Source organism: Fringilla coelebs, assembly GCF_963513975.1.
Source record: "Fringilla coelebs genome assembly, chromosome: 1".
Lineage (NCBI taxonomy): Eukaryota > Metazoa > Chordata > Aves > Passeriformes > Fringillidae > Fringilla > Fringilla coelebs.
This window is the reverse complement of record NC_140028.1, coordinates 100,079,119-100,104,829: the sequence shown is the minus strand read 5'-3', so window position 1 is coordinate 100,104,829 and position 25,711 is coordinate 100,079,119. Positions and strand designations below refer to the sequence as shown.

General features: G+C 38.4%; 1 protein-coding gene across 1 annotated transcript; it reads left to right on the top strand.

Annotated features, from left to right (window-relative positions):
• The first annotated feature begins 1,691 nt into the window (after positions 1-1,691).
• Positions 1,692-25,711, top strand: STK17A (serine/threonine kinase 17a). The gene is made up of 7 exons (XM_084202062.1): positions 1,692-1,951; positions 9,178-9,390; positions 16,482-16,626; positions 21,790-21,916; positions 22,612-22,660; positions 22,795-22,974; positions 23,792-25,711. The coding sequence occupies exons 1-7, from the start codon at positions 1,773-1,775 to the stop codon at positions 24,123-24,125; spliced, it is 1,227 nt and encodes a 408-aa protein (XP_084058188.1). The 5' UTR covers positions 1,692-1,772; the 3' UTR covers positions 24,126-25,711.

The following is a 25,711-nucleotide window of genomic DNA, read 5'->3' as shown; positions in this document are numbered from 1 at the left end:
ATTGGGCTTTGGCAACTTGGCCTAGTGGGAGCTCTCCCTGCCCATGACAGGGGGTTGGAACAAGGTAATCTTTAAGGTCCCTTCCAATCCAAACCTTTCTATGATTCTACTTTTTTCTGCAAATCAGATTTGGCAGTAAGTGAGTGAGGGGATTCCAGCACACTGCTTGTCAGCAATTGTACTCCCATCCCGGATCAATGACCCAGGTTTGGACTGGATCCTTTCCTGTATGTTGGCCCGTTTCCTCAATAGTCTTTTCTCCTCCGTGCTCTGGATGTTGGCAGGAGGTTACATACCCTTAAAAGAAACACGTGGCACAGAAGTGCCCTGATAAATGACAGCCACACAGAACAGGTCTCTCTAACATGTACATTAAGTAATCGAGACAGTGAAGGGATTGAGAAGTGAGCGCATGCTTTTCTCAAGCCTTTTCCAGTTAGGCTCATGCCAAATCCATGAGGCAATTCCCACCAGCCTGCACAAACCGATGACTAGGAGGCAATTCCTGCACACCTCACAGAGACACCTGAATCTCAGGCACGCATGGAGGAGAGGCACTACACACGCCCTGGCTGTGGGAAAGGCTTAATTGGGGCTTGTGCCTCAGACACCACAGGGACCGAGGCCTCAGCAGGTGGGCCCAGGTGCTTCTGCCCCATGCAGAGCTGCTGCTGCCCCTTTTCTCTTCACCCTCTGTCAGCCTTGATTCCCAGTGTCCTGAGCCTGGATGTCCCACAAAGCCAATGCCCTCCACCTCCTATGGCTTCACCCCAGGCTTCACGCTCCCTTCCTGCTGCCCCTCGGGGCAGACCCTTGAGTGCCCACAGAATGCGGGTCTGGGCTGGGGATCACAGAACCACAGAGTCCTTAGGGTTGGAAGGGACGTCTGGAGATGACCACGGCAGGGTCAGCTACAGCAGGTTACACACGAACGCATGCAGGTTGGTTTGAATGTCTCCAGGGAAGGAGACTCCATGACTTTCCTGGGCTGCCTGTTCCAGTTCTCTGCCACCCTCAGTGTAAAGAATTTCTTCCTTGTATTGAGCTGGAACTTCCTGAGTTTTAGTTTGTGGCCATTGTTCCTCACCTTGTCACTGGAGACCACTGAAAAGAGTCCAGCACCATCCTCTTGGCAGGCACCTCTGCCATATTTGTATGCATTGATCAGATCTCCTGTCTTCTCCTCTCTAGATTAAATAAGCCAAGCTCCCAGAGAGAGCTCCTCGTCAGAGAGTTGTTCCTGACCTTTGATCATCTTTGTCACCCTCCACTGGACCCTCTTCAGTAGCTCCTCATCTCTCTTGTCCTGAGGAGCCCAGAACAGGACATAGTGCTCCCGCTGCTGCCGAATAGAGGGGGAGCATCCTCCAGCTGCAGTGACACGAAGATATCCAAGTTACGAAGGGAGGCAAGCCTTGTGTCTCTGCTCAGACACAACCTCGGCTTTACGGGGTTTATTTAGACCTCCTCGACCCCGACCAGCGGCACTGACCCGCCAGGGGTTTATTTAGACCCTCCCTGACGCCGCCAGGGGGCGCTGCCCCGCCGTCCCTCCCTCAGGCCCGCCCGCCTGAGGGAGCTGAGGCGCGCGAGGGGCGGGGCCGCGCGGCTGCGCCCCGCCCCTCGGCCGGCGCGTGCTGCCCGCAGCCTCCGCGAGCCCGCGGCAGCGGCAGCGCCCGGCGGGAGCGCGGGCCGGGACGGACACGGATACCGGGAGGGAGACGGGAGGACAAGGAGAAGGCGTCCCCCTGCCGAGGGAGAAGCCCCGCGCCATGAGCCCCGACGAGAAGCCGCAGCCCGGTCGCTCCCGCGGTGACCGGCCGCCGCCACCTCAGCCCGCGGCCGGGCGATCCCGGCGGCGGGGCGGGCTCCTGGCGGAGATCCGTACGCCCATCCGCACGGAGCCCTTCCAGGAGCGGTACAGCCTCAGCCCCGGCCGGGAGCTCGGCAGGTGAGCGCTGCCTCCGCTGCCCCGGACGGCCGGGGAAGGAGCGGGGCCGGGGGGTTGTGGCATCCCAGCCCTGGGGGTCCCTGCCGGGGTAGAGCCGCGTCCGGCGGCATCCGGCGGAGAGCTCTGCCCGCGCTGGGCCAGCTCCGAGGGCGTGCCCGCGGCGTTGGCTCCGCTGCTGCAGGGTGCTGGGAGGCAGCTGTACCTCGCAGCTGTCTGTCCCTCCTTCTGCTGAAGAAGTCATCCTCGGCTCCCCAGCCTTGCCGATCTGGCTGGGGAGATGCTGTGCTTCCCTGGGAGCCCGTGTGGAGTAGTGGATATTCGTCTAGAGTTGCACTGGAGAAGAAAACCTGTCCCTTTTTCTTTCTTTCTTTCTTTTTTTTTTTGAAAGTATTTATTATTTTCTCGAGCTTTGTAAACTGTGATGTGGAAAAACAATTTATTTTTCGCTCCTTTGGGAGAGCATATGATTGAGAGTAATCTAATGGTGGAACTTTTCAAGGAGTTAAAGCTGGTTAAAATCTTGGGTTTGGAACGTTTAGTCCATGTATAATTTCAACATATGACTGATAGAATGCAAGGTTTAGAGCAAAAAGTCTCACTAAAAGGTTTCTGCATCTTGGGAACTACATATATGGAATTTCAGCACCACTTAACCAATACTTTTGTCTGAAATTCTGTCACTTCCTCTTAAAAGAATGATAGTATTCTTAGAATTACATGTGCTTCATCCAAAGACTTTATCAATAAAAAAAGATTAGATAGAATACCACCGGATATATGGGCAGACATGTCCTCAATGTACATTCTATTGCAAGTTATGTTCGCTGTGTAACTCCGTTTATACAGTGACAAAACCAACCCCTTTGGAGCTAAGGAGGAGTTTCAAGGCAAATGCAGGTGCTGTAGGTACTTGTAACAAATATTTAGGCCGCCTAGGTGTTAGCTTAATGCTCACTTAGTAACTCTGATGTACCAGTAGAATAATACCTATTTCAACATAGTGGTCTAAAGCATTCAGATGGTAAACAGGTGGGAGAAACATCCCATGGAATGAGAAAGCTCTTTGTAGAGTGTTGTGACCATAATGTCCAAGGCCTGGAAACTGAAGCTAACTAAATGCAGGCTACAAATCAGCCTAAATTCTAAGAAACAGTCCAAGAGGCATGGGAGCAGTGTAGCACAGAATGTCCTGGTATCACTGCTGTTTTCGTTTGGTTGTTTGGTTTTCTTCTTTGAAGTTCAGACGACTTCAGAAAATATTTTGCAGTTCTTCCATGAAATGAGTATTTCCCTCAGAGCCGGGTGATAGTCACTGGCCTAATCAGAGCATGGAGCAGATGAAGGTTCTTTCTGGAACAAAAAAGTACAACTCAGATGATTTGCTTTACTCTAAGAACAAGAATTAACTACTCCTTCAAGTCTTAGTCTGTAGTTTAAACGAGTAAATAGCAGCATGGATTTTTGTGTGGAATATTTTTTTAAGGATGACCTTCACGTGAAGGCTGTGATTTTGCACCAGTAGTTATAATGAGTTAAGTGGCAGTTCTAAGTGTTTGTCATGGTTTTTGCAAACAGTTGCACATATTTTTGGTTCAGACTATCTCTTCTCAACTTCACAAGTGTTTTCACTATCTTCTCCTTTAGAATATAGAAATCTCTACATTTGTATGCATGTGCTTGGTTTTTTATTCAACAGTTTTAAGTTTTGTTTTTTAAAAAGCAAATACTTCAGCTCAAATATTCTGATATAAGATTTTTTGCCAACTCTGCTACAAATGTAGGTGGAAAGTCTCTCTGCCACTTATAATTTTCTTGATAATTTATTAACACAAATGGTTTAACTTTTATATGTTCATAAATTGTATAATTCTCTCTTTATGGGTAGAGTTCATCTTTACAAAGAACAAATTAGCAGCCAGGTATGGCAGGTTTTTGTCTTCAATGAAAAGCAGTCCTTGTGCACACAACATAATCTATTTTAGCATTAAGATTGGTAGAAGAAGGTCTGTGCAAGGTCTGTATTTGTCCATCCCATTTCCCAGAATTGGAGAAACCGTTTGAAAGCTGAACTTTAGGTAGATTTGAAAATAACAACATTGGTATAGACTGTGTTTAAAACCGAGAGCGCGGAGAAAGAAGCAAGTAGGTTTTTCACCTTTGCTGAGATCAGGGCTGCTGTGTGAGCTCGGCAGGTTTGTGCAGTCTTTGGCCTTCCATTCTGTCAGTCAACACGTGTATGTTGAACTTCCCAGGGCACATGGAGCCTCCGTTTTGTGTTCTCTGGTCTCCTGTGTTTGGAGGAGGTGGGAAGAAAGTGGAACATGGCAAAATGTTAAGGCGTTATAGTTCTGGTGATGCTGGGAGGAGTGGTAGGGACTCTGGGCACAGGTGGCACATTCGGGAGCAAAACTCCTGGGGGAAGCAGTCCTGAAAGGCATGGATGAACTAGGAGGAACTTGATCACAGTGTCACCAGAGGGATTTGGGTGCAAACCTATGGGAAGTCAGGCATCGTTAATTCTGCTCACAGGAGAAAAAACTGCTTTCAGAATGTAGAAGTCGCGTGCTTCAGAAGGTGCTGCCTCATTCAGTAGCTGAACAGGCACTTGCAAGTCTGTTGAAACAGAGCTGTTGGGAAAGCCAGGTTCACTTGGGAAAAATACCAAAAACTTCATTATAATGGCTGCTCAGGAAAGAAAATTATTGCAAGTTCCTTAACATGACATGCAAATAAAAGATTTAAAATTAAGTTATTTGATATATGACATTTTGGTCCAGTATTCACAGCCTTAATAATTTTACTGTCCTCAGAATCACAATATTGTCACACAAATCTGAACTTGCATGAGGTTTGAAATCAAACTTACCTCTGATAATTGTTTTAAGGGAGCCACTTCTCATCACCTCACTGAGATTTAAATATTTTCAGACAGTGCTAGCTTGAGTTAGGTTAGTTTGAAGCAATGTCACCTTTACAGAGGACAAGACACCAATTGCTTAACTCTTCCCCTTACCATTTGTGCTTAAGCCATAATTGTACTGTAAAAAGGGGAATAATACATTTTTTACTACCAAGAGCTTCCTTAAGGAGTCTACTATAATTATATTTAGTTGCTCTGCTCATTTTCCACAAGAAAAAACTCCTAATTGCAGACAAAGTATTACTAGACTATTAATTCTTCAGTTTGTTGATGGAATGTTGCTCTGCTTTTTTTTATGTGAAACAAGCAATGCACATATTGGAAGTCATCATTTGTGTCCAGAAAATAATACTCATGATTCTAGAGCTGAGTTAGAAAAAGGAATAGGTTGACTGGTCTGTCTTTCTTCTGAAAGGTAATGGTCACCTTAAATGATTGATCCACAATAAAATTATCTTCTAACAAAATATGCACACATATAAATATGTCCAATGCAATTCAGTTTTTTCTTATTCCCCTTTTTTTCTTAAAGCATACAAGCTCATTCTTCACCCAAAGGTAAGAATAAGAAATATTGTAATCATCCAAGGAGTGTGAAATATTCTTTGTTCCTGATTAGTGATGTGGCTGTAGTTTCATGTGTGTGTCTTGGATTTTTTTTCCCCCCTAAAAGAACAAGGCTGGCATGAACTTTTATTTCTCGGGTAGCTTTCAGGGATGTGTGTCTTAGCAGTACATGGCACTTATACTGTTTTGTGCCATGGCACTGCTGTCCTCAGCTGCTCTCTGCAGAAGCACCGCTGGGGGGAAATAGCTATGGAACTAAGCAAAAGTAGAAAAGAGGTGAAAATGAAGAGTTGCAAGTAGTTGGTTTTGTCATTTGAGAATAAATTTATGTGAGTAAAATATTCATGAACATCAGAAATGTAATCCCTGCACTTTGTTGTGTCGAAATTCAAAATTGTCGGGGGAAAAAACCCACACTTCAGAAGAAATGTTTGATATGAGTTACATAATAAACTGCATATAGTATTGTGGATCTCAGAAAAGTTTTTTTCTGAACGTTATAAGAAATAAACATCTTCACAGAAAGAACTTATTCCTGCATTTGTTACAGTGACAGTGTTTTATAGGTCACTTTAAAAATAAAGTTAGTTATTTTAAAATATTTAGTTAAGCTTAGTTATTTTTATATATTATAAATAAATTAGTAAGGTTAGTTCTCTGTTGTTCTGATCCGAGGACAAAAAATTAATTGGTGTCATATAAATGGTGCTGCTTATCTGATTTGACATTTGATTTGTGATTTGACAGTTTTCCTTAGAGCTATAATGTGTGCCTAATGAAACAATGCAAATTCTGTTGGCAATCTGAAAAGGTGACATTGAGCTTCTTTGTAATCAGACATTATTTATTTTAACTCATAATTCTTGAATATTCGAGACTCTTGTGAGGACTGAGAACTATTTAGAGTTTCCTATTCTTGTCTCCCTCCAAAGCATTTTTATTTGTGATTGGATGTCTGGTGGTCGGTTTTCAACTTGACAAATGCGCATTACAATTTTAATCTCAAAATTATTCCTTCCATGCCACATTCTCACTGCCAGCTCTTCTGAATACACTAAAGTAGCAATGATGTGATCTAACACTATCTTATATACTTTTTTATAATAAGTTCTGAAAAGCAGGACTTTAAGAAAAGCAAATATGAAATGTATGCAATGTATACTTCATAAGAATGCTTGTTTTTATGTCTTATCTACTATTCCGTCTCAATCAAAAAGAAATTCTTCAAAATTTATCCATATAGTGGATGCTATCTTTGGATCTTAGCTCTGAAATTTTCTCAGACATGAATCTAGATCACTGCACAGTAATTAGTTCTACTGGTTATAAACATCAGGTTTGTCAAGTTTGATCTTTTTGGGGATCGTATTCAGAAAAGATGAGTTCTAACAGGCAGTAGTTATAATAGCTCTAATTATAGGCATAACCAAAAGGAATCTTGGACAGGATTCTTGGTCTGAAACAATTTGGAATTAGTATTTGTCAGCCAGCTGAACTCCCGTGTAACCTGTCCTTTGAATAACGTCATCTATCAGGCTTCTGGCCAGCTCAGCTAAACAGGACATACGTGGCCACACACAGTGGTGGTGGCTCTTGCCGTTTCTTGCTGCTCCATGAATACTGTTTTATTTCCATAGTGACTAATGCACAGTGAATCGCAACATCGGTACTCATTAGGCTAATTAACTTGTTTCCAGATAGATTTTGTATGTAATTCAAAACAGCACGGTACTTGAAAGCTGTATTATGGAGATTTCAAACTTTTCTAAGCCACTTTCTCCAGGTCCGTCCTGGTGCTAGAATTAAAAGCTTTTGACTGCACTAAGGCATCATTCAAGAGGAAGTACGCAGTGCATTCAGAGACCATATAAGGAAAACAGAGAAGGTTGAATCCAGGCAGAGACCTAGATTTATTGGTGTAAGGCTTAGTATCTATCAGGTGTTTAAATAACTTGCTGTTAAAGGGCTTCTCAGTTTATTTTTATGTGTGGTTTTTTGACAACATACTTACCGGTTCATTTTTTTCTTGAGATGTTTTTTGGTGTTAAGAACTTGAACAAGTGTATTAACACTTTTGATAAATGCATAGCTTCCTATTGTACATAAATTTTGTGCTACAAAATTATCTTCACGCATTTACAAACTTCAATCGTTTTGTCTTCATGTATGTATTAGTAATTAAAAACATTTTCTTTTAAGAGTTATGTTCAAGACATTGAAAGCATATTCTTGCTGTTTGTCTACCTTCACCAGATGTCTGGACTGTGCTGTGATCTAGTCTTAATACATACTGTGCTGTAGATAATGTGCTTATGCAAAATAGTATTCCTAGAGGAATAACTGTGGCTGTATCAGTGGTTACAAGTCCAATTATTTTATTGAGATTGCCTAGCAAATACTCACTTTGTGGGTACTTATTTGACTTGATTCATTTAGACTGTGTGATTTTGAAACAAATGGTTATTAAAAGCAAGCCGACCACAACTTTGTTTAGCAGTTATATTTCATGGATAACAGTCTTCTGCCAGTAGGCTGGGAGAGTGAAATATTTGACACCAGCTGAAGTAGTTAATTCTATGAACTTCAGCTTGGAGGTAGGAGGGGCAAAACCCATAGTAATTCCAAAATAGATGAGGACTATTATTTTGGTTTCAGCAACCCTACAGTAAGTAAAGGACAGAAATAAAGATCTGAAAGCTATTCCTGCAGCTTTATAAGAAAATGTTTACATATAAATAAAAAGGTAGTTTTGATGACCATTATGCCTGTTTGGTAAGAGCTAAAGTAAGCTTACTGTACTTCAAAGTGTGAGAATTCATCATTGCATTGGTGAGAGGTATTAATTAAAATACCTTTTTAGTCTAAAAATCAGCACTGCGTGAATGGAACTGAGTGGAGCAGGTGGTGTGGCACTCTGGCAGGGAAGTTAAAAGCAGCCACTTGTGCCAGAGTGCTGTGGGGGAAGTGGTGTGACGCAAGCGCGGCAGTGTGGTTTGAGCTGGCCTGGTGCATCATCAGGTGTGTGCTCTGCCGAGGTGACGCTCATTAATGTGGGCTAAGCACGGTGCTCAGCTCTCTGCTCTGGTGCTCCTACTCACCTTGGCATTGCTGCCAACATCGTGCTGCAGAGCTTGATTTTAGTCAGGCTGCTTCATTGTGTTGGCATTATCTGTGTTCCTTATTCTTAGTCTCACTGTAGAAATAGGGGGTTTTGAGAACTATTAATCAAAAACTCCAGCTGTTAGCATTTGAGACACGCCATGGTGAAAATACCATCTTGAAAAATGCAGAGTATGGATATTGCATGGCAAATGGAGCAGGATTCAATAAGAGTGCTCTTTCCATGGATATGGTGGGATACTTCAGAACACAGTAACTGGGTTACTGTGAGGTAGTCAGAGAAAGCATGAATTGCTCATTTGTACATTTTGATTTTGCCAGCTTTTTAAATTAAAGTCTGGAGGATAATGTAATCTTGGGACCTAGCACAGCTTGTTTACTCACTGTTCTGAAAACTGTGTTGTTTGAATTGATTGGGTTTAATTCCTTATGTTTCATGGAGATTATTCTGGGCTGGGGTGTTTTGAACACAGGGATCATCACTCAGCAAGGCATCTTTCTAAATTCAGATTGAATCTTAAATGCTAATAGTGATTTGGTTAAAGTTTCCTGAAACACTAATTTATAAAGGCTGTGCTGTCACTAAGGCATGTAAAACTAAATTTTTATTTAATTTCAGGGGAAAATTTGCAGTGGTGAAGAAGTGTATCCAGAAAGACACTGAAAGAGAGTTTGCAGCAAAATTCATGAGAAAAAGAAGAAAGGGCCAAGACTGTCGGATGGAAATAATCCATGAAATTGCAGTTCTTGAGCTGGCACAATGTAACCTTTGGGTCATTAACCTGCATGAAGTTTATGAAACTGCGACAGAGATGATTTTAGTCCTGGAATAGTAAGTATTAGTAATAATTCCTGAATAACTTTCTGCAGCATTTGCTTAAAAATAATAATGTAAAAATACTGTGTATCAATGTGAATAATGTAAAAAAAAAATTATTGGTTGCTTGTTACCCTTGGTGAACTTCAAGAAGAATTGCTAAGAAAATGACAATTACAAGAAGTTATGTACAGTCTCATAACTACTTCAGATTATAACAAATTTCTCATAATTATGTAGTATCTTTCAAAGCTGAGCTATAATTTATGTAGTTAAAGCATCTTAAATGAAATATGAACTCTGTACACTCCCTGCATGTAAAAGAGGAAGAGGAAAGAAGCAATGAGTATCTGTTCAAAAACCGAAGTTTATTTCATTGACAGTGGGAAAGATGGGATTAAATCTGCTGTGGTTTTTTTACCAGTTACAAAAATGTATTCAAAGCAACATCATTGCTAAAAAAAAACTAGTAAAACCCTCTACAATAGAAAACTTGCTAAAACAGTCTCTTTTTGGGGAAAGAAGGGAGGAGGATTGAGACTTAGAATAGTTTCTTTCAAAAGGACACTTGACTCTGCATTTGTCTGTGTGGTTTTCCCTACTTGAGTTTGTCGAGATGGACATTCCTGCAGCTGTTGTGACTGTTCATCTCAAATGCCAATGGCTTTAGATAGTAAGGCATCTCACTTGCTTCCAAGATTCAGACAAATGCTTGTTGCTACTGAACTCCAAATTCTTGTTAAGTTCTATGGATTTTAAATAATTAAAGAGAGGAACAGTGAGGCTCAATAGTTCAGAAGTGACTTGTTTGTTAAGATAAATCTAGTTTGTGCAGCTCTTCTCTTACTTGTTAGCAAAAAGAAATGGTGAGAAATCTTGTGTACCAAGCACATCTTGTTTAGAAGTCAAAAGAAACTGTATCTTCAAAGTTCAGTGAAATGGAATGAGACCATGACTCCTAAGGCAAAATTCCTTCTAGAATACATTTTTTTAAACTTCATTGTGCCCTTAATGAAGTAATAATATGTGAAATATTCAATATCTTTTATAATACATAGGTGTGACAGAGCTTCTGGGGTTTTAACTGCTGCTACTGAAGACTCATAAATACCTGCTTTAAACACTAGCAGAAATTTAAACTCAAATACAGTTTCATATTCTAGTTCTTAGAGGATATAATATAAGCAGTGGAATCTAAATGAGCAATGAGTTTTGTGATACTTTCGATGCAAAATTCGTAGTTTTCTTTCAGAACTCAATTTTCTTACAGTTGCAAAACTCTTTTAATATGAAGTATTAACTAGGTTGTTAAGTAATTAGCAAAATTACTGGGTTTATATGCATCAAACAGTCATACCTCATTTCAGATAAATAGCTGTGTGCTGGAGCTGTAAATTACAAAAACAGTCTTTCCCTGACTTCAGCAAGTATGTCTGGATGCTTCTTTAGTGTTCCAAAGACATGTTGCAACAAAACAGGTATGAATGTTAGTGAATTTCTGACATTCTGTATGCAGAGGATTAAAGAACATACCTAGACTGCAAGCTTCTCTAGGGCATCTCAGTTTCTATTTAGCTTGATGGTCTTTGTGGAAGATCTTTATCTCCTGAAGAAGTAAAACAAATACTTAATCTTGGCCACTAATTTCATTTGCAGAGATTTTAAAGTTTCTTGTCTTGATGTAGAATCTGTCATATGGGCTGAAGGTTTTGCCTTCAGGAAATGTTTTGCTTTCAGGGAGAGAAATATTAATGTTACATGGAGGGTTGTCTTTCAAGCACTATAAATATTTGAGAGAAAACGAACTTAAAATTGGCCATGTTAATATTAAATGCTGAGCAGTGGGAAGCAAGGTGGCATTACAGTGTTGGCTTCAACTGTGGCATAGTAAATTGGGGCTGTCTGCATCCACCCTCACAAGAGCCTCTGACTTTGGTTTGTTGTCACAAGACCTCAGTCAGGGTCTTTAGGTCAGAATTTAAGGGGTTTGTAAGTCTGAAGGGGTAACAGAAAGCCTGGAATTAATCTGTGGGCCAGTTATGTTTCTGCATTTCACTGAAAATAGAATGAAAAGAACCTGGAATTTTGCTGAAGAAGGTACAGATACAGTCTGGGGAACTTGACATATCAGGTATAAAAAGAAAAAGCAAATTTGGTAACTTTTGGACTCGATACCTGTATGCAATCTCCTACCTGTCATCTTCCCATTTCTTTTGAAAGAAAGAGCAGTAGAGTATCTGATGCTTAAGAACTGGTCTTTTTCATAAATCTTTATCACCACATTTTTACACATCTGGGGAAGGGATAGATGATACTAGTGGGTAATTAGTGGGTCAAATGTATAGAAACCTGTAAGCGGAGCTTCAAAAATCTTCATCATTAATATTTTATTATGAAGAGCCTCTGAACTGAGCCACAGCCTTGTGCAAATACTGTAGGTTTCTGTTACACTTGCTTTAAAAAGAGGAAGAAGTTGTCTTTTTCATTTGAAGACACAGTTACAATTTATTTTATATGCTGGATGAAGTGTTTTTTCACCTGTAGTTATTTGGATAATGTAATGGACTTTTATGCCCATTAATACTAATGGAACTTACATAGTCTTGGACATGATTTATTGTCCTACTCACTGGAGGTTTGACCAGTTAAAATAACAGTCTGCTGGCAGGAAGTGATCCATTTGGCATAGGATTCAACAGACTGAACTTAAAGCAAACCCACTGTAATCACAAATAACTGCTGCTCCAATGTTTGCATCTTGTCTGTTTGAGTAGCAAGTGGAGTTGTTATAGTTAGCAGTCTCAAATCAAGACTTGAAGTCTAAAATCATTTTAGGAGAAAACTTCTCAAATGGTCTTAGTTACCTTTGTTTGTGTTTCATTCAGTTCTTGAGCTGCCTGATTGGAAAGGTGAAGGCAGAAAACTAAAAGCATTTGTCTGAGAACTAAGAATTTCTAAGACCAGTATCTACAGTTTTATGTATTTGGATGCTTCTCTTCCCATGTCCTCCCATCAGATACGGATTTGTAGTTTTCTCAGGCCTTAGGAGCATTGGTACATTACATTGCCTTACACTGGAAAAATTACCAGTAAGTGCACTTACTATCCAATGCCTAGCCAAGGAAAGAGGTATGGCTGTCAGCAGCAGTGAGCACGAGCCTTTTCTGGTAGTGTTACAACGACTGTGGTGTGAACAGCTTGTACTATAAGCTCCATGTTCAGAAGGTAGATGACTTTCCATTATTTTGCAAAGATAACCCTTTCAAGAAAGACTTTTGACAGAGTTGAAGATTCAGGAACTAAATTTTTATCCATTGGAGATTGTATATAACTCAGTATTGAAATCAAGTGTATTTTAGGAATTGGTCTACATATTTGTACTCTGGTGATTTGTACTTCTGCATCCTTCAGAACAGTAACTCAATGTCTGATCCATTAAAGCTGGGGGAATGGTTCGTTTCTTCAGGTGCCCTGAAATAGGTTTGTTCAATCTTTTTCTAATGATAAGTTAAATGACTGTGTTAGTGTCCCATAAGTGTACTTAAAAGAAGTTTGATGCTGAATTTCATACAGTTCATTGTTAAGATCTATTTCAAGGAAGATAAGTAGTCCCATTTAATCTAAAGTCAACATAAATGTAACAAAGATTAGTTCTCTAGACTTCCAAATGACTTTTAGCTCACTTATGCTGCTAAGTAGTTATAAAGTGTTAGCATGCTTTTCATTGATGAAGAGCAGTAAGATTTCACTTGAAATGAGAGAAATTAAAGGCACAACAGTACTTTCATCAGTAAAATAAAACAGCTAAAGAATTATGGTTGCCATAGCTTTCAATTTCAGAAAGCCTTCTTTCGTCTTACAATTTTTTCATACACTTAGCTAAGGGAGGGTGTACTAGAGAAATAATGCATTCTAAGTAACATTAGGTTCCAGAATGTTTTGCCATTAAATATGTCCTTATCAAATTTTTTTTCAGATTAAGATGGCTTGTTTTCCTAAAAACTTTGTTGTCCTAAGGATAATTGTTTGCTTTTATCCCCTAGGACCATTTTCTGACTGGCCCAGTCATTTGCTAAGTTATTTCATAATGACAATTAGAAAAGCTACAGTTTAATGCAAAATGGGTAAATATTACTAACACCAGAGAACTCCTGGTCTGCATATATACAGAAATCATAACAGTGACGTGGCTGTGATACTCTCTTACCGGGTATTTTGAGCCCTTCTATGGTTAGATTTTTTCCCCCTGAAATGTAGCTGGGGAAAATAGCTGAGTTGAAAGTATTGTTGAGGAGCTTGGCAAAACTTGGAAGAGGTGTGCAGGAGGATCTTTTTGGAGTTCATTTTTGCATTGTGCTTCCAACCACTTGTGACTGGCTTGGCTCACAGCTCCCTGACTGTTTTGCTTAAGGGAATCCATTAAGCTCGCTCCACAGCAACAATACACAAAATGGTCTTACAGTATCAAATTTCCATGTGTTCTTGTAAAGAGTTACTGGTTACTGGTTTGAATGTGGTATTCTTTGGACAGAATGAATTGTCTGGGAGTTGTTCCATCAGCCTCCCAAATGGCAAAGTTAAGATCAAAAAACAAAACATTGCATGGGAAGACACCTTCCCATGTGAAACTCTTTTGTAAAGCCAAGTGTCTATGCTAGCTGAGAATGGCAGTGTCTTGTAAGTTATGAAGTGGGTGTGCATGTGTGAGGGCTGTATTTGCATGTCTCACTCTTAAAAATGCTGATGAACCCAGGCATCTTCAGAAGTATAGGGAGAGACTTAATTTTTTTTTTTTCTAATAAAGTTTCTGGATCAAGGATTTTCTACTCTCACGTTGGTAGCACTGTCTCTTGATTTCACTGATGGGATATTGCTTCACCTTTTATTGCCTTGACTTCCAATGCCTATAATTCAGAATTCTTTAGGCGTAGTATTAAAATTCTACGTAGCTTACATTTTAGCGTTGGTGTCTACCTCAGTTTTAATTAAGTTGCACTAATAAACAAATTGTAACAGATGCCTACCAAGTAGATGTACAGCAAGCAGGGCATAAGGCCCCCCACCCTCAACTTTCACTGTTTTTTCAGGTGGGTCTATTAAACTAAAGTGTGATCCTATGTTTTGGGTATAAATCCAGTTTCACAGAATAAAATAGCAGAAGTATTTTTTCCTTATTTGAAGTGGCAGAGCTTTACCAGCAAAATCCCAGGGTTATTGCTATAAAAGATACCGTGTTAGTAATTTTGGTAGTAGATGTTATCACTGTATGTGCACTATAATTCACTGCTACAAGGGATTAAATCACTCTTCAAGTAACACATTATGGCATTCTTAAGGCAGAAAGTTTAATTTATGGGTTGCAGTAGATATTTTTCTATTCCTATCTGGAAAATCCAAGTGATGCTGCTTTTTCAAGGAATTTGGCTTAGGATATTTGAATACACAAGCTGATGTTCATTTTTAAAATGTCATTAATATTTGAATCCTGTTCAAAACTGAAATATAACTATTTACATGAATTAAATACAAATGGACTGAGGAAAAATGTGATAGTGTCAGGCATATGAAATTTTTCAAAAGGAATTATAGTATTAATATTCCCTTGAAAAACTCATTTTATTCTTGAGCTCTATCTCTTGATACATAAAGAAGAAAAATAATTATTTAATAGATAGTTTTTCTGAAAGAAAATCTTAGTTTAATAAATCAAATTGTACTGCTGTACCAGCTAGCCAGCATATAGAACAGAAGTGTAAAACTCTTTAGAAAACGGTATGATTTAACCCTCTTTCTTTTTTTTTTTTGTAAGACCATCTGCAGGGAAAATTTAAAATAATAGCTGTGAGAATACCTTGGAGGGCAGAATTTTTTTTTTTTTTAATTTTTGAGGCTTTTGAAAGTACTAGGACTGTAGCAACAAAGTTATTATGGGCAAAATGAACATTTGAATATATTTAAGTGTTCTTTTTCTGGGGGTACACAGTTGAAATGCACCATTTTTGTGTAACTCTCATTTGCTGTTATATTCATGTTGAATGTGCCTGGCTGTCTTCAGGATAGCCTAGGCAGTACAATTAATTGGAAAAAAGCAAGCAAAGGCAGAGTAGGTGTGTATGCATTGGTAAAGATTAATGCTTGTGTGAAGTCATTTTTGCATGTCACAGTTTGGTGTAACTGGAGAGGATTCTGCCCTTGAGGGTTTCACTAGCTTTCCCTAACGGGTGATGATGATAGAATTTCATGCAGAACAAGGGGTGGATGTGTTGATTTCATAGTAGGAGTTCAACAATCCATATGCAAAGTGGCCCCATTCTAGCATTCTTATGCCCATTCTTATTTTAAGATGGAGCTTCTGTTCAGTTTATTTAACTTTTGATGCTACAGGTTTATATTGTAAACAATTTTAGTTATCTAGAGCCATTGCTAGACAGAGCTGGTACTGCATGTGGCTTCAGAGTACTTAAAAAACATTCATTCCTATCTAGTTATTTTTATATTTTTTGTTATTCTGTTGTTTAAACATATATTATTAAAAGAGGATGCAAGCTGAGAGCTAAGATTTTCAGAGCTATTTTTAGATGAAAGAAGTTTAGAAACTTAATGCATCCCTGTACACCAGAGACTTCATAAACAATTCAGTTGCAGACTTTACATTCATTCTTTTGAGTATGTGCAAAGCGTTTTGAGGAGGGCAGGAGGTGGGGCGGCTTTGCTCTGTGTTTGCTAAGGTTTGCCTTGGCCAAATTTCCACGTAGTTTTAAAGGAATGGCAAAAGGCACAATGTTTATGAAAACACTATCCTTAAACAATTGAGGCATTCATCTGAAAGCAAAGTCAGTGTGTTTCAAAAGTAGTCCCCAAAATTTCTGTACTGTTCATATTCTCTAACCTAAATGACAAATCTTTGCCTCTCTCCAAAGCTGCCATACTGCAGAAAACACTTCCAAGGCTGTAAAACCTTGCCAAATGTCTAATAACTGAAAATACCATGATTGGATTATACCTCCTGCTGATATTGCCTATACCAAAAAAAAAAAAAAGGTGTGAGTAGAGCCAAATGCATGCTATAATTTAGTCTGAACTAACAATATTCCTACTGTCCACAGTGCTGCTGGAGGTGAAATCTTCGACCAGTGTGTGGCTGAAAGAGAGGAGGCCTTCAAAGAAAAAGATGTTAAGCGACTTATGAAGCAGATATTAGAAGGAGTTTCATTCTTGCACAGAAACAATGTTGTTCATCTTGACTTAAAGGTAAGATTGGTGCTGTATTTTTCTTATTGATTTCTCATCTGTCGACTTTCTTGCTTATGTCACAATAATGCCAATTATTAATGAACACAATTGTAACTAATTATACCTTGAATGATACAATTAAACTTTTGGGATAGAGTAACCACCAGGTCTGCAAGCATGTTGGAGGGTTTCTATGATTATGTTAAATATAAACTTCATTTGATTAAGTGAAATGTAATCACTTCAAAAGTCAATTTGCTTTGCACCTTAAATTGCAAATGAGTGCTTTGGGTAAGACTGACTTATTTCTACATTGCAGTAAAAATGTCTGGGTATTAGATGGGCATTGAAAACCAGGTTTGTTTTTTGTATTGATTTGAGTTTTAATGAAGAAGGGTGGTAGTGACACTGGTGGAACAAAGTGTAATGTTTCAGAATGAAATGTTCAAACAGGACTGGTAAATTAATGTGTTAAGCATTTATAGCATTTTCTTCCTTTTTTTTTTTCAGTTATTGTAAAACCGAATTTAAATGTCTGTCATTTGCTGCCAAACAGCTGACTGACACCCTTTTGCTATATCAATAATCATGATTTGCTGAAACAAGTATTTTTTCTTATTGAAAAATAGTTTTGACCCAAATCAAGTGACAAGTACAGTTGCCATCAAATGAAATCTTATGGTCAAGAAGGGAGTTGTAAAAGGGATCCAGAGAACAAACCTCTCCTATGGGCAGCAAGCTCCAGTTAATTTTCTTTAGCTTCTGTCATTACGACGTTGAGCTAGTTTATTGCTATGCAATGCAGTCTAAAAAGTAATTTGCGTTACATTTTTTGAAATTCTTTTTACAGGTCCTATTCTTTTATTTACTAAGTATATTCTCAGCTGCTGCATGTTTGTTTGGTTGCTGAGATCCTTACTTACACTTAGCCATATTTTTGGACTATTATAAAGCTACCAGTAGATTCCAGTATCAAGCTGTATGGACTTCATATATTAACTTAGCACATCATGAACCATTCATCAGCTAAAGCAGCTGAATCCTATTTGCACACAAATATGTCATCTGCCTGGTTTTCCAAACATTTATTCAAATTATATGTAGGATTCTTTAAAATTTTGATTAGGTCATACACACAGAATACTAATAATTGCACTAAAAGAATTAATGAAACATTTTTAGTAAGTGACGTGAGAGTAAGTGTTCAGAAAGTAAGTTTAAAAATGAGCAGTTAGAACTCCTCAAAGTTTCAGTATGCTTAAACAAGATACTCTATGTCTCAGTAGTTGGCCATTTAATTTCCTTGAAACAAAATGTGTAGAATGAAATGTCTTTTGTGGACAGTATATATTTGTACATGTTTGTAGTTAAAGTTGTGGTGTTTCTTAGCATCACCAGCTGGATATCTGTAACTGGAAATATGATGTGTTTTATATGGCTACAGTACTTATTTGTAAGAGTAGACTTAGGATGTTGATTACAGATTTTGTCCAGAAAAGAAATTCATAAAAAGCTGACTTAAAAGCTTACCAACTGGTCAGCAAACTTATGCTATAACATGGAGCGTATACAGTTCTCACTGAAAAATCCAGCATTGTTTTGCTGCCTTACAGAAGGTCATTAGCAGAGGAAGTTGTGTAGTGATTGAGGTTAATTAGCATGTTTATACATTACTGCAGTGTGCAGTGTGTGTTTAATTGGAGTCCTACTCGCAGTGGGATGATTTTCATAATTTATAAAACTATCAGTCTTTTGCAAAATAAGGTTTATGGAAGTCTTCAGAGTATTGGCAAACAAAAATTATGGAAATGGTAGAATTAAAAACCATGACTTGCAAAGATTAATTGATCCACATGCCTTACAAGACTTTTAAAAAAGGCCCATTTTTGACAGAACTCAAAAAGTTGGATGCTCGCTTCAGCCACATATTTATTAACCCACAGTTCTCATCTTCTGTTATATCCCATGTCTCATGCTGCTTTAACTTGCAGGTTAAAGAACAGTGGAATTTACTAAGTACTTTGTTTGTGATGACATTTGGAAGACTTCTGTGTGTTTACTGCTGCTATGCAAGGTGTTTGTCAATAGCAAATTTTACAAATTTTTGCTAAAATGGGGGTATTTTGCACTATTAGTTTCACCTTTGTGTCTCTGAAGATTTCCATTCCCTGTGTCTGTTACAAATCCCTTTGGAAAGGTCCTTCCAATTTTCCATATGTTGCACCTGCAAGAAAAGTTAAATTCTGTACCCAGAAGAATTTAAACCCAAGTGGTTGTCCATATGTAATTGTCAGCTTAATATTTATATTATAAATGTAATGAACCAGATCTATGACATTGGCAGCTACCTTGCTTTAGCTGCCTTTTTCCCTCTGAGCAGAAACAAGATTTTTCTTGAGACTAAACACTGCAGAAAGAAATGGGTATTTTGATGTGGCTTAGCAAGGTTGTCACTTGATCATTTCTTTCCAAAAGCCTGTTTCTACTGAAAGATGGTTGAAATGTGTCTTGTTGTTAATAGCAAAATACAATTATGTAGCCTAGTTTTGACTTGGATGAAGAGCAAATATGATGCTACCAAGTGCAAATTAATTATCACTTGACAGTATTGTGTTGGTGCTATTTAATTTGCAGGGTGTGCACAGATTGTAGTCAGGAGTCTTTCATCTCCTCTTAATGGTGCTTAAAAGCTGCAGAGTAAGGGAAGTCTCCTTTCTCTGTGTTCTCATTTGCTCTTTGACTTAATCTTGAATTTGTATTAGGTAAAAGCTTACTGTAGTTGGGAATGAAGAGAATTTAAGCAGTCATGGGGGCTGAGGAAGAAGATATGGGGGTCCTTAATTTTTTTAGAATGAGCCTAGTTTAGTATCTTTAGACATAATGAAGTTGGGGTATCTCTGTTTCTGACCAGTATTTCTTTGATAATTCCTGTCTTTTCTTCTAGGCATCTGAGGTTTTTTGAATATTATATAATTAGATAACCTGCAACATTAGTGAAATTATGTGAGGTGAGGCATTGATTAGATTAAAAACCTGACCTTTATTATGTGTCCTTAGTCTTTATGTGTCTTCTTGAAACCAACTAAAGATACAAGAAATAGGAGGATCTAAATGGAACCTTTAGGCTTTGCTGCTGTGGAGGGGGAGGTCTTCAGACATTGCCATTTGATGGTTTTCATCAACAGTTTCAGTAGTGCTTGAGGGTAAAAGTGAAAGGCCCTTTTAGAATGGCCACCAGGAGAGCCTTCACCTGGCATCTCCTCTCTTTGTGGGCTGACTGGAATTAGGCAAACTTAGATGCATTCTAGCAGAGTAAAATCAAAACAGAAACAGTATTACAGATGTGAGGAAATTATTTTCCTTTTCTGAAAGTTTGAGTTGTGGTGTCAAGCTGAAAACTATGGTGTGTTCAAAGCTATGGCTTCTTTAAGGTTTCATGTTGGCATTTAGGCTGGTGCTTCACAAGAATCCCATAATGATTCCTTACAATAAGAAAATGACTGGTATTTCATTAAGAATTGATTCAGAGTTATGACTCAATTCATACTGTAGACAGGTTTTTTTTTCTGCATAGGTGTGTTTTGTATAATAAATTTTTTTTAAAAAACAGTAAAAATGGCAACTGCTTTATCTACTAAAATGTTCAAATACAGGGCTGAAGGGTTTCACAAAACTTTTCCATTGAAAACTTTTCCTCATTTAAATATAGAGGAAAAACTACTTTTCTCATGCTTTTAATTTGACTCTTCATAACTAAATTTCTCACTGGGAATAACATCTGAGAAGGTAATGAGGGAGTCAGCTTTTTTTGATGTTTGCTTTTTTAATAAAAATAGAGAAGAACAAATCTGAACTATAAAGAATGTGGGAATGTGCCTCTCCAAAAGCCTTTGTAAAGCCACCAGATCCCAATTTGTAAAGAAAATTTAAAAAGAGCTGTTCTTAATATGTAGGTTTACAAACAGAAAAGAAGTTGACAACATCATGGAGTCAGTTTCAAGTAACACTTTAACTCTGTAGAGGAATCAAAAAACTTGGCTATATTCAGGTCTTGCAGTGAGGAGAACATTTTTTAAAATGTTCTTGCCCAGGTTTATTTCTGTACTCAAAAGCAAGGCTGTTCATGTGAGAGCATGTCTTCATGAGTGACTCTGGAGATGGAGGACAGAGCAGATCTGTGATTAGGGAAAGAGTATAAATGTTGGTGTTACTCCATCTGAATTATCAGAGATTGCTTTGCTGTTCTTACTTTTGTCCTCCTTCCTTTTCAACCACTCTGATGCAAGATGATCCAGATTCCCAACAGACTTCTGCACTTTCATGGAACTTGTGCTCACTAGAAGCATGAAAGCAGTGCCAATTGTCAGCACTACCATTTGGAGAAGTTAATGATAAAACCCAGTGTGATCACTGGTCTGGGGGTTGGGAAAGTCAAACCTTATTCTCTTTTTTTTTTTCTTTTTTTTGGCAACAATATGCTTCAGTTGCAAAAGTTTTTCTTTTTTAAATCAAGCTAGCGTTTAAAATAGTAAGGAACTTCTTAATGACCACAAAGGTGCTTTGAAGGAAGACAGCCAAGATCTAGTGACGTCATTGCAAACAAGTTTATCCAAAGGTGATGCTCTTAAAAACCTGTTTCTCAGGCTGCTATATTTTTTTAAAACTCTTCTTCAGTTAGTATTCTGTAATACAGTTGTTTGTACTTTGAACAGGATTCAGGTTGGTTGCAACAGAGCTTTAAACAGGTGCAGTCAAAATAGTTGTGTGTTCAGGGTTTTTAAAATGATTGGGTGATTTTGGACAACCTTCGAAGGGAGGTATTTTGCACCATCTATTGGAAGGATCAAGGAGCAAGAGGAGTAAAAAAGGTGATACAAAGGACTAGAGAGGTACAAGTGTGGAGGTGCTTGCATACTATTGTTTAATGACAGCTATTGGCATGTATTTCCAATGTGTTCTGAGCTAACAAAGGTTTGATTCTTAATTTTAAATTTATAATCCTGCCATTCCTTTTAGCCTATGTGTCTCTTCAAAATCACCTTGGGGGAAATAGATAAATGATCCAGGGTATCATACTTGTTATGGGAGGCACTGTTGTTGCTCATGGTCTAAAATAATCATGCAATATGATGTCAAAGACATTTTTTGTGATCCTGAAAGTCTCCTCCTCTTGTTTTTCAGCCCCAAAATATTCTTCTCACCAGTAAGTCTCCTCTGGGAGACATTAAGATAGTAGATTTTGGCCTTTCCAGGATAATGAAGAGCAGTGAGGAACTAAGAGAAATCATGGGAACTCCAGAATACGTAGGTAAGTTGTTACTATAGGAGTGATGAATAGTGCAGGCTTCTGGGGAGTGAAAAGAGGATTTGGAGCATGCCAGCCTGGCTGTGGAGTTACTGTGTCGCAAGATCGACTTATTGCTTGGACCTGGTACTGCTGCCAAAGGTAGAACTGACAAGTCTTGCCAGTCATTGTGTGCTTATGTTGAAGATGAAGACACACTTTAGATGAGTCTTACCAGCAGTCATAACAAGTATTACTTGTATTAAAAGTTTAAATTCACATACTCAGTCTCTGAATACAATATTTTAGTCTGTGCAGGTTTTCTCTTTTTTTAAAAAAAAACCAAACCACTCCAGGTCTTGAAAATATACTTGAGAATATATTTCAGTTGTGTGGTATATCTTCATAGTTATGGGTTACAGTGCTGCAATATGCAATGTTGGCTATTTCTGTTTTGTCTGCAAGAAACTTGTATACAGATTCCTTAATTGGGAAGGAGACTGGCCTGGCTTCCGAAGATGGTAGTAAGAGGAAAAGGAAAAAAAAATTTTACACTTAAAAACCACTTAAATAACCTGAATAGAAGTATCTTGATTTCAAAAGACTGTCATGCTTCAAATGGCATATCTTAAATTTTACCACATGACCATTATTGCTTTTTTTAGCTGTAATGTAATGTCTGCATATGACAAAACCCACTTTTTCTCCCCCCTGAATAGCTCCTGAAATTCTGAGTTATGACCCAATCAGTACAGCAACTGATATGTGGTAAGTTGAACAAATTAATGGTCATCCTAACTTTACTGAAAAGGGTTGTTCTTTGGGGATTCTTTTTGTTTATTTGCCTTTAAGAAAAAAAGGCTAACTAAAAAAACGGTTTTCTTTTTTTACTTTAAATTTAGGAGCATTGGAGTACTGGCATATGTTATGCTAACAGGGATATCACCTTTCTTGGGGGATGATAAGCAAGAAACATTCTTAAATATATCTCAAATGAATGTAAGTTACTCTGGAGAGGACTTTGACCTTGTATCAGAGTCTGCTGTGGATTTCATCAAAACTCTGCTGGTTAAGAAACCTGAGTAAGTAAAATACACAATTGTATATGCTAATATGTCAGACTGACTTAATTTTAAATGTAGCAAGTGCTACTGTTTTCATTTTTAGAGTATAAGGGGACTTTGATTTCATTGTGCTATTATTTTTTATGTATAAGAGAAGACAATTACTTAGTTTCCATCTGAGCTTGTATATCCCAAATGATGTCCAAGTGTTAGTAATTAAAACTCAAATTACTTTCAGAAAACTGTGTATGAACTGTAGCTTGTAGCAGTGAACACTGCACCCATTCTTCTTGCAGGTAGTTTGCTGGTCTTTTACAGAACTGAGCTTTGAGTCCTTAATCTTGGATGGGTTGGTAGAGAACCTTTCCTTTTCTGGTTCATTAGTACACTTTTCTTAATGGGCAGCAAACTGGAAATTCCAGGTTGCCAAACAGAGCAGGTGTTTTCTGTGGAACTTTACCAGTTCTTCGTGGGACATGTCAGCTATTGAAATTGCCTACTGCTTGTCTATGGGAATTTTTGAAGTCTGTAGAAGTTGGATAATTTTTCTATATATAAAAAGTATAAACTTCAAAAGTTGGTTGGCAACATGGATGTGTAAACTCATATTTAGGGGGCTATGAATTCCTTTCTTTTAAATGATAGAAGTTCATCTACTTGAATTGCTGTGGTCTTTTCTGGTAAAAGATAGCTGTCACTGCTTTTTTTTTTAATTTACAGTTCTATCTGTCTTTAATACAGTCATATCCTTGGAATAATTTTTGGTGATATCTTCTCAAGGTTCTGAATTTTATATTCATTTGGACATTTATTTAGTACTTTACTTCCTCTGCAGGGACCGGGCAACTGCTGAGGAATGTCTTCAACATCCATGGTTGGAACAAAGTGAAAATCCTGCTTGCAGGGTCTGGAATAAGAGTACAGAAGGGGAGACCAGTGATGCCATCCAGAAAGATGCAGATTCTGCCTCTGAACAATCAGTAGACGCTGAGAAGACTGGAGAGGAAGAATCAATAGTGACAGAAGAACTAATTGTAGTGGCTTCATACACACTAGGACAATGTAGGCAGTCAGAAAAAGAAAAAGTAACTGAGCAGAAAGCCATTTCCAAACGATTTAAATTTGAGGAACCATTACTGCAGGAAATACCAGGAGAATTCATTTACTGAACTGTATGGAGCTTCATAGCTATAACTGGAAGGCAGTTTTTTCTACTAAACAAAAGTATTCTAGCCAAGTGAATTTCTGATATGCAATAGATGTTCTAGATAAAGGAAAGTGTTTCTAAATGGCATACAAAAAATGTGCCAAGTTCTTATTTTCATGGAAGAGATGAGATTTCAAGTGGCTGACAGGAATTTAACAAAGAGGATAAGCTTATTTTTGTTTTTAATTTTTATTTCTTTTTTTCGTTGTTGTTATTGATTGGTAACAGAGTTTTTGCTAATTGTTCTGGTGTTCTTGAGAAGTTGACACTGGAAGTGTTTTGGTGACAGATGACAATAGGAGTATTTTAGGATACATTTTGGTATTTAATACAAATATATAATGCTGGGTTTTCCTCAAACGCCTCCTGACTTCAGTGGAACTGTCTGCTCATCTAAAACTTGTTTGAGAGGAGAATTTGATCACCTGGTTTGACATACAGATTTCAAAATCATCCTGTGTGTATTTCTTTGTTTACATCAGGTCAAAGACCCAAACTGTTCTGGTGTATAGCTGAACAGTGAGCTGAGCCTCTCTAGACAGAGATGCACATGCCCCACTGGGAAAGAAATCTGTACTGGAGATATGTTGTATTTGGGAGCACAGTAAAATCCTACTCCTGAGGGTGATGTATTTGCTTATTTCAGTCACTTGTGAGCCAGCAGAGATTTTCCTTCCCCTGCTGTGTTGGGTGAGATGTGCCAATAGAATCCAGCTCAGTGTGGCCACACAGTGCTGATGAGAGGAAAAAAGAATGACATTCTGATGTAGCTCCTCTGAAGGTACTAAAGTTCTCTCCACTGACTTTACCATGTTAGATTAGACAGGTTGTCCAGCTAATCAGCCCTTGATTCCACTTTCCCCAGAACCAGCTGGGGTTTTACTGGGATCATGAGGTCATTTCTACCTTCTTTCTGTTCCTCTAACTGCTGCTTTAAGGAGAAAAGGAGCATTCTTAGGTTAAATTACAATTGTTCAATATAGCTGTCAGATGAGGAAGAAGATACTGCTTCTTCTGAAACAGTGAAGCACAGCTCATGCCTCCAGCTTCCTGAGCACTCTCCCTTAGACACTTGGAAATACAGCATGTTATGTGGCCTGGCAGGGTGGGATTAGGGAGCAGTATGGATGGGTCATAGTTCTCAATGGACGCAGTCCCTCAGAGGACAAAGCTGGCACCAACTGGACACCAAAACTGAGTGGTTTTTGCAGTGTACAGATCTGAGGATCTTGGCCTGAGTCCTAGTTTTCTAAGAAATCTTTCATATTGATGCTGTTCCAAAGTTTAATTTTTATGTAATGGAAGTTTAGTACTATTATATTGCATACTGTTAACTATTCAACTATTTATTTGGTTTCCTTATGCTGTTCCTTTATAATAAACTCTGACAAAAGTTTTCTTGCTATAAAACAGTGAATAGAAACTCTTGAGCTAGTTTTTCCCTTTTTTTTTTTCCATGTTGGTACACACTTTTCTAATTTCAAATGTATCAAATGTTCTACTCCATTTAGTAAGGAGGAGTTCAGGGCTTTATGCTAATGTTACAGT